Source organism: Manacus vitellinus, unplaced genomic scaffold (genome assembly GCF_001715985.3).
Source record: "Manacus vitellinus isolate BGI_N305 unplaced genomic scaffold, ASM171598v3 scaffold_48_pilon, whole genome shotgun sequence".
Lineage (NCBI taxonomy): Eukaryota > Metazoa > Chordata > Aves > Passeriformes > Pipridae > Manacus > Manacus vitellinus.
This window is the reverse complement of record NW_021940593.1, coordinates 5,922,486-5,931,181: the sequence shown is the minus strand read 5'-3', so window position 1 is coordinate 5,931,181 and position 8,696 is coordinate 5,922,486. Positions and strand designations below refer to the sequence as shown.

The 8,696-nt window shown below is 51.9% G+C and overlaps 1 protein-coding gene across 1 annotated transcript; it reads left to right on the top strand.

Annotated features, from left to right (window-relative positions):
* Nucleotides 1-481: 481 nt before the first annotated feature.
* LRRC20 (leucine rich repeat containing 20) lies at nt 482-7,802 on the top strand. The gene is made up of 4 exons (XM_008927094.3): nt 482-577; nt 1,694-1,843; nt 3,319-3,486; nt 7,220-7,802. The coding sequence occupies exons 1-4, from the start codon at nt 496-498 to the stop codon at nt 7,369-7,371; spliced, it is 552 nt and encodes a 183-aa protein (XP_008925342.1). The 5' UTR covers nt 482-495; the 3' UTR covers nt 7,372-7,802.
* The last annotated feature ends 894 nt before the right edge of the window (nt 7,803-8,696 follow it).

Below are 8,696 nucleotides of genomic sequence, written 5' to 3'. Positions count from 1 at the left end.
CCAAACCAGGAAAACGGCATGGATCCCCATATCCCAAACAAAGAGATGGGAGGTATCCCCATATCCCAAACAAGGAAATGGGATGCATCCCCATATCCCAAACCAGGAGAAGGGGATGCATCCTTATGTCCCATTCCAGCAAAAAAGATGCATCCCCATATTCCAAACCAGGGAATAGGATGCATCCCCATGTCCCAGACAAGGAAAGGGGATGCATCCCCATATCCCAAACCAGGAGAAGGGGATGTATCCTTATGTCCCATTCCAGCAAAGGGGATGCATCCCTATATCCCAAATGTGCCATTCGGGAAAGCCGGGAATCACATCCCTGAGGGCCATGCCAGGCCCAGCACAGCCTCCCTCCCTCCCCTGGGAACACTGATCCTGCGGGTTATTTTTAGCATCCCTCTCCCGAGAGGCCGGAGTGGTTGGTTTCCTCCTCCAGCCGTGGATCCCCCCGCCCGGAGCCCGTTCCCGGCGGGACCGGGCGCCCACATGCAGAAGAGGATGGGCGAGGCGGTGGCCCGTGTGGCCAGGAAGGTGAACGACACGGTGGAGAACAAAACGGACTCCCTGGGTAAGGCCGGAGCTCCGTCTCGGCTCCCGCTCGGGGCCCGGACAAGGATCGGGTATCCGGGAGCGGGGCTCTATTTTTTGCTGCCACAGTCTAAAAAAAGCTGTGGGCATTCCCTACGGGCGCTGCACCCGCGGCTCCGGAGGAGGGAAAGGCTCCCCTAAAGGGCTCTCAGCCCCCCGGAGTTAGAGCAGGTTCCCAGCCATGGCACGTAATCCCGTGGGACGTGTTTGAGGAATACAGTCCCTCCTTGCAGGCGGTGGCAGGAGCAGGGGTTTCCCCACGTTGCCTTGTCAGATCTGTGTTTTCCTGCAATTTCACCCCTCGTTTCCAGCTAATATCCGAGTGCAGGGAGCAGTTCATCAAAGGAGAGGGATGAAAGCCTCTCATTCTCATTCCTGCTGGATTCCCGGTGCTGGGATAATAAACCAGCCTACGTCGGGGAGCTGGAGCTTCATCCCTCAGCCCCCTCCACATCCTCCCGAGCGAGGGAAGCGTGGGAGGACCGAGCTCACGGCTTTGGGGAGGGGGAGGAAGCAGAGCCCGGGTTGAGCATCACGGGGCCGGGATACGAGGTTTCCATCCCCGGCACCTCCCAGGAAGGGAAGCAGAAACAACTCAGAGCAAAACAAAACCGCCAAGAGTCGAGAAGCACAGCCAAACCCTGTTCCCTTCCTCGCTGCTTGCCATGGGACAAACACCTGTCACCAGTGAGCAGTGTGCCCATGGAAAGCCCTGCTCCATCCCCACCAGACGTGGAGGCTGCATCTCTGCCCTGCTCCATCAACCCCAGGGATTTAGGGACACAGGGAAGGGGCATGACTGAAGTTATTAGACAGGGAAAGGCTGGGGTTTCCAACAAAACATTGCAGCCTGGAAGCAGTTTCAATGTGATTTAGGGTTGAATGCCTAAGGCAGAACAGCCCTGGCATTCCTGATGGGATCAAACTCCTGGTGCTTGCAGGGGTGGCTGCAAATATCCCTGTAATGGAGAGGAGTAGGCAGGGGACAGCACTCAGATGGGCAAATCGAGGAGTGAGGGGTGAAAAAGCAGGTGGAAAGCAGGGCTCCATCCCGGCTGGGTGCATTACAAGGTGCCAGGGTTCTCTCCGAGGGCAGATCTGGCCAACTGCAAGCTGATGACCTTCCCTGTTGGAATCTACAAAGCCATGAGGAGTGTCACCGAGGGGATCCATCGCATCTCCCTGGCAAACAACGAGCTCAAGTCCATCACCAGCCGATTTGTCACCACCTTCAGCCAGCTGAGAGGTGAGGGACAGCCACTTCCACACCCCCAGCACCCTCAAAGAGCCCCCAGGGGCACAGCACTGGGGAGTCTCCCCTCTGCAGTTTTCACTCCTCTGTGCTCACACCTCATTCCAAGCAGACTTATCCAGACCCCCAAAAATCCATTTTTCCTTATCGTTCCCACCCCTTGCAGGAAGAGGGCACTGGTTTTGCTCACACTCATCCTGCCAAACTCGTGTTCTGACACCTTCCAGCAGTGGCCAGGCTGCTGTGGGGGTCATTCATCATCCTCCAGCTCCCTCCAAGGAGCTGGAGCCGCTCCTGTGGATAACGGGGCATGGCAGGGATGGGGCATTCCAGACTGCTGAAGGCATGTTGGCTTGGTGGTGGTTAATTAGTCTCCCTCCTGAGACATCAGTGAGAGTTAATCACTGCAGGAAATGGGGATGATCATCAGTGCCATGGGGACACATCCCTGTGGAGCCCAGTGAAAGCAACCAGAAGCTAATCCACCAAAATACGGCCATGCAAGCACTCAGAGCATTCAGTACCACCATGCTAAACACTGGAAACTGGACTGGGGCTGCTCTGGCAGCTTATAAAATCAATTATTTCGCTTGCAGAATGTGCCACACAACTGCCACTGTGGTGTGTGTCTGGGGAGGCTTCTCTCGTTGTGGAGCTGGAGCTCCCCTAGTCTGGGGAAAAGAAACATGTCGAGCAAAGGAAATCAATTTTTGTTTGCTAGACAGCACAACGAGCCCTGAAGGGAAAAAAGTTTGGTTTCCCAGCAAGGGCTTTGTTCCACCAGCGAACGGATCACTCCAGCAATGAACATGCCAGGTCTCAGCAGGGCTGTTGCTGGGTAGAGATGCCTCAGGGCTGGGGACAGCCTGAATAAGGCAGGACCTATAAATACCAGGTATTAGCAGGGGCAGGGCAGCTCCTGTGGGTATTTATAGAGCAGAAAGCCCTGTGTCACTGGAGAAGGGCGCTGGGACATTGGGGTTTGGGTTCTGTTCCCATGGCTTATGGACTTTGGGGGAGGAGTGCTGCTCCTGGCCCCGCTGCAGCTCATTGCTAGGGAAACACCACAGAAGGATAAACTCTACAGAGTTATTTTTCACGTATAGGAACTCTTCCACCATTCTGTTTATTCCTCAGGAGGGTTTCAGGCACATGAAGATAAGCCATGGCAAGTGTCCATTGGGGAGGTAATTGTGCTGATTTTACTAGGAAATATTCGTCATTTCTACATCCCCTGCTTGCATAATGCAGCACAGGTTTCATTAGCAAAGCCTGAGGAAGCCAAGAAAAACATCCGCCCTCAAAGTGGCATTCCCAGCAGGCAAAAGTACAATGGCATACCACGGGAAATAGCAAAACATTCCCATTTTTGCAGTTGGAAACCCACTGCTGGACCTGGCAGCCCAAGGGGGACAGAGGCTGCAAATTAAGCTGTTCGTGAATTATTTCACTACCACCTCTCTTCACAGAACTCAACCTGGCAGGCAACTACCTGCACCGCCTGCCCGAGGAAATCACCTCCCTGCTGCACCTCCGGGCCATCGACCTCTCCCGAAACAGGTTCCGGCGTTTCCCTGAGCCCCTGGCCACTGTCCCCTCCCTGGAGACCATCGACCTGGGAGAGAATGAGATTGCAGGTGAGGAGGGCCTTCTCCCACAGGAGGTGAGGGCACAGGGGTGCAGGGCAGGTGCTAAATAGCCAGAGCCCCTTTAGCCACGTGCCTTTCCCGTGTTTTCACTGCACCCCAGGGAAAAGCCGCTGCAGGCGCTGAGGGAATCAAGCCCCATTCGAGTTTCCCTGTTCACCGCACCGGGATACGGCTCTTTCAGGCGCCTCCAGCTGGGCTGACTCAAAATCACCAGATTTCTTTAAAAAAGAGACGTGACTGCAGAGCCCAGCCCCAGGGGTGCTGGGCTGGGATGTTTGCTGCCGGGCAAAGCAAGGGCACAAGCCCACCTGAACATTCCCCAGAGAGAGTAGGAGCCGCGACACTACAAAACCCCCTAAGAATGAAATGAAAGGAACGGTAAGAGCCGCTCATCCCTCAGCCCTGCAGTGACAGGAAAATCTTTCATGTGCAAAGCTGAAGCCTTTGGAGTCCCCAAAAGCCGGGCAAAGGGGGCAGCTGTTGCACACGGATAAAAGGGGATTTATGCAGGAGGGAGCTTTCAAAGAGCCCAGGCTGGAGCATCCCACAGCCCACACGGATCCCCAGGGAGGTGAATATTGAGTCTGCTCGATTCTGCTGTTTTATCTGGGATTGCTTCAGCTGCTGCTGGGAAAGCTGCTCCCTGAAACACGGGTTTTATTAACAGCATCACATCAGCTGCTCCCCAGCTGTGCCTGCAGAAACACTATATGTTAAATATTGCTCCCATGGGAGCCAAAGAAACCAGGCTCCCCTTGGCTGCTGGTTGTCAGACTTGGGGAAAATAAAAAAAGAGTAAAGTTTAACAATTTCAAGGTAAAATGTTTTAGGGACATATCTTAGTAGTGCACACAATGCTGTCTGGCTTCAGAAACAGGTGAGATTGTCTTATTTTACACATTTTCTGGAAAAGGAAAAGGTAGAGGCTACAAAGCCAGGGGGCTTCAGCCCATTTTTCCAAGGAAACAAAAGTCTGGGCAATCACACTGCTCCTGCCAGTCCTTACCAAATACCTTCCAGGCCCACCTGCACGTGAGTTTGTGTTATATATATATATGTATATATGTATGTATTTTTACATATTAATATGGTTTTATACTCTATCTTCGAGCTTGTACTTATATTTATATACATATATAGAAATATACATACATGTATATATACACCTTCTCCTCCCATGCCAGCCTGGCACAATAGTGGAAGGAGAGTTAGGGAGAGTCCATCACCTTAAATTTAACTGGCACAAATTTAGGTTTTCCTTAACAGCCATGAACTGGAGGTTGTAGGTAATGTTTTCCAGCTAAAGGGAAACAAGAGTAAAAGGAGATTAATTAATGCCTGCCTGGAGCCTGTGGGCTCTGTGAAAGGAGACATTTAATGCCACAACCTTCCCTTTTCATCTCAATAAGCTCTTAAACTCGGACTGTAATTATGTATATATTACTGTCAGTGCTTTTAACTCTTTCCCTGATAATTAGACTTACATCAAATCAGGGTTTTAAGCTCCCAAATCCATGGGGATGCTTGGATGCCTGGAGCTTCAGCTTCTCTTTCCCTTATTCCTTGATTAATAGTTCAATGGAGACGACGTTGAGACTGCTGCCAAGGCTGGGCAGGTCACTGCCGGGGGCAACTGGGGTTAATTGTGTCCTCCCATGTAGTGATGGGACAAGGGGGAATGGTTTTAAACTGAAAGAGAGTGTGTTTGGTTTGGATAGTAGGAAGAAATTCTTCCCTGTGAGGAAGGTGAGGTCCTGGCACAGGTTGCCCAGAGAAGCTGTGGCTGCCCCATCCCTGGAAGTGTCCAAGGCCAGGTTGGATGGGGCTTGGAGCAACCTGGGCTAGTAGAAAGTGTCCCTGCCCATGGCAGGGGCTGGACTGAGATGATCTTTAAGGTCCTTTTCAACCCAAACCATTCCATGGTTGTATGGTTCTATCACCACCCTTGATGTGAGATAATGGCACAGGAAAGGCATTTTTGTTAGTAACCACAGAGGTGCCAGTGAGTTTGGCACCAGCAGGTTTGGAGGAGCCTCGGAGGAGCTGCTGCCACCAAAGGATGTGGGTAATGCTAAAAGGTGACAGGGAAGCAGCTCTGAGCTGAGCAGGGTCCTTTCCCCTTCAATTTGCAGCCATACCTGGCTGTTAGTGCTCATCACCAGCTCCTCAGACACCTCACAGCCCTTTCATACACACCTCCTCAGATGCCTCCCAATCCCTCAGCATCCCTTTCATCTGAAGGAACTGGGTTTGTCACTCATCATATTCTGCTTTAATTAGGAAAAGCCTTTTTTGCCCCTTTTTTATTTGACTGGTGAAGCCAGCACAAATAGTTCAGGCTCAAACACAAATGTCTTATCTGCTGGGAAGCCAGCAACAGATGTTTTGGGTTGTTTACAGAGGAATTTGGGGCTCCCATGGCACAACCTTACAGCTACAGGCTGCACTATGTGCCCTGCCTGTCCCTTCATGCCAGGGTGAGTCACCACTCCTTACCTGGAATTAAGGTGCAGAGTTGGGCTTGTTTCCACTCAGAGCAAGGCTTGGTCCCTAAAATAATTCCCTTAACTCCCTAAATTCAAGCAAAGTGGGGGTAAGCACTTTTAACTTTATCACACTGCACAGACCTAGAAGATGATTAAACTGGAAGATCTGTGAAAAAATAATATTATTTTTGTGCCTCAAGGGGAAAAAAAGGCAAAATGATACAGGAGAATTGCAGTGAAAAATCCACCATGAAGAAGAGTTATTAAAAAAAAATCGTGTGAAGCTCTGCCTGATGAGAGATGAGCTGCTAAGGAATACATGTGTGGAAAATAACACTGGTTTCTGGAGGAGAATGAGGGAAAAAACAAAGGCATCGAAGTGTTTGAGCTTTTTTCCAGCATAAAGTAAGTTTCATGGTCTAAAAATCACATAATCATCCAGGTATAATTACAACACCACAGTTCTGCTCTAGGTGTTGGCAGAAGAAATGGGAGCTGGGATAAAAAAGGCTCTTGGTCCTTTAGTGACCAAATTAAGAAGAAATTGGTTTTGGTAAATCAGGCAGGGCCAAAATATAGTGATTTGGAGCAAAAAAATCTATCACCTTTGAATTACCTAAATGGTTAGTTTTTTGTATCAGTTTCATTCCTCTGCCATCAGTGGATTCACATTGGGACCATCCAGGAGAACTGCACCTTTTCTTAATGTTAAGTTCATAAATGTAATGTTTTCTAAAGGAAAACACCCAAATTCATGGAAATTGCAAAATAGGAGGGTTCCTGTTGATGGCCAAGAGCCATTTTGCAGCCTGTCCAAAGAGGGCAAAGAGCACATGCTCTCCTGCTAGCCTGGTGAAGGCTCCTGGGCATTGCGACACTGGGAATAAAATCAGGGAATAAGTCTTTGAATACCAGTTTAGTGCCCCAGCAGGGGGTTTATTAGGACCGGGAGAACTTGAGGGCAGTGTCCACATTGAATATCGTGGTGTTCTCGCAAAGACATTTCACAGAATGACAGAATCATTGGAAAAGCCCAACCCATAACGATCTGCTTGAGTAGACGTGTAATCTAGGATTTTATTGTGTTTCTGTTGCGATCAAAGCCTGCAGAGCTTTGATCAGGAGCAGGTTGAGCTCCAGGCTGTCCATCACGAGGAGCTTCCCCCGCTCCGCCTCTCCGAATTCCCCGGCAGGAGGCGCCGGGAGGGGTTCTCAGCTCCGCGCTGTCTTTGCAGAGGTGCCGACGGAGAAGTTGGCGTCCATGGCATCGCTGCGGAGCCTCAACCTGCGGGACAACCCCGTCGGCCCCGAGGTGCGGCTGCTCGTCCGGCCCCTCGTCCCCTTCGACCTGCTGCTGTCCCCAGAGGAGCCCATCCCTGAAGCCTGACAGGGGCTCGGGGTGCCCAGGCGAGCTGTCCCGAGGGGCGACTGCCCACGAGAGTGATTTGGCTTAGGTCAGTCCCTGCTGCGCCCCTATTCCTGTCCCAAACCTGCGGCGAGGCAGCCAGTCCCTCATTTTACTTTAATGAAAAGCGAGCAGCGGGGCTCCTCCGAGAGCGGATGGCTCTGCCGGCTCCCGAGCCAGGGAATCTCCCGCTTGTGTGTTTGGGGGATGCAGAGGAGCTGCAGTGCATGCGGTGCGAGGTTTGGGTAAAGCCGGGGGAAGTTGGATGTTCGGCTCCATCCTTCCTGCCTGGGCGGCGACGGGGAGCAGCCGGGACGGTGGGGGACATCCCTGGGGCCGTAAGGGTTCGCCCTGGAATCGCTGACATCTCGGTGTGCCAAGTGCCTGATTAAACGCTTTCCTGTTACACCAAGGGGGTTTGTGTCTGCTTAAATTTGAATTATCAGTCTTCCCCTTAAAGAAGCCGCTTTGCACATCTCCACAGCTGCTCACTGCAGCCTCCGGCTGGATTCTGCACAGACCTCAGCAGTATTTCCTTGGCAAAATCCTTGGTTTTCCAAGGATTCTTTTGTTTTCCCTCTGGTTTTTTTTCCACCATGGAAATTGGAGCAAACCAGTAGCGGCAGGTTCCCACACGCTGCTCCCCCCGTGGGTGTCCCCGGGTGTGTGCACCCATCTCCTCGGGGCTGTGGGTCCTCAAGAAGTGCTGTTTTCTCTCCCAGGAAGAAATGTCCTGGAGAGAGCAGCTCCTCGGTGTCAGGGAGGCCACTGCCAAGCACACTCGTGTCCCAGTAGCAGCTGCCTGTGAAAAGGAAAAACACAAACTCCTGGGAGAAACCACAGGTGTTATCTCAAAACGGTTTGTTTAAACGTCTCCCTGTTTAGCTCCTTTGGGTTTTTTTTAAGAGACAAACACTTCCCAGTGGCGTTTGTCCAGCCAGGACAGGTTAATCCTGTAAATCCTTCTAGACTTGCCAAACTTTGGTAAAGGCCATGGTAAGAAGCGAGTTGTTGATGTTGGGAATACTGGAGCAGCTTGGAGTCAGGACCATCATCCCTAAAGATCGTGTTGCTTTTCCCTACTGCATGGGGTGATGGAGGGGGGTCCTCCCCACCCGCGTTGTGGCTCCTGGCATGTTTTCCTCCCCGGCGTTGCTGGGGACACCGGCCATCAGCTGCCAGCATCAGTGTGGGGACCTCGGAGGCAGCGAGGGGGACGTAGACCCCGACCCTCCCCAGGGGAGCAAACCTGCTCCCTCTCTCTCCTGGTCTCCCTGGTCCCCCCGCGCTGGCTCATCCGTGGGGAG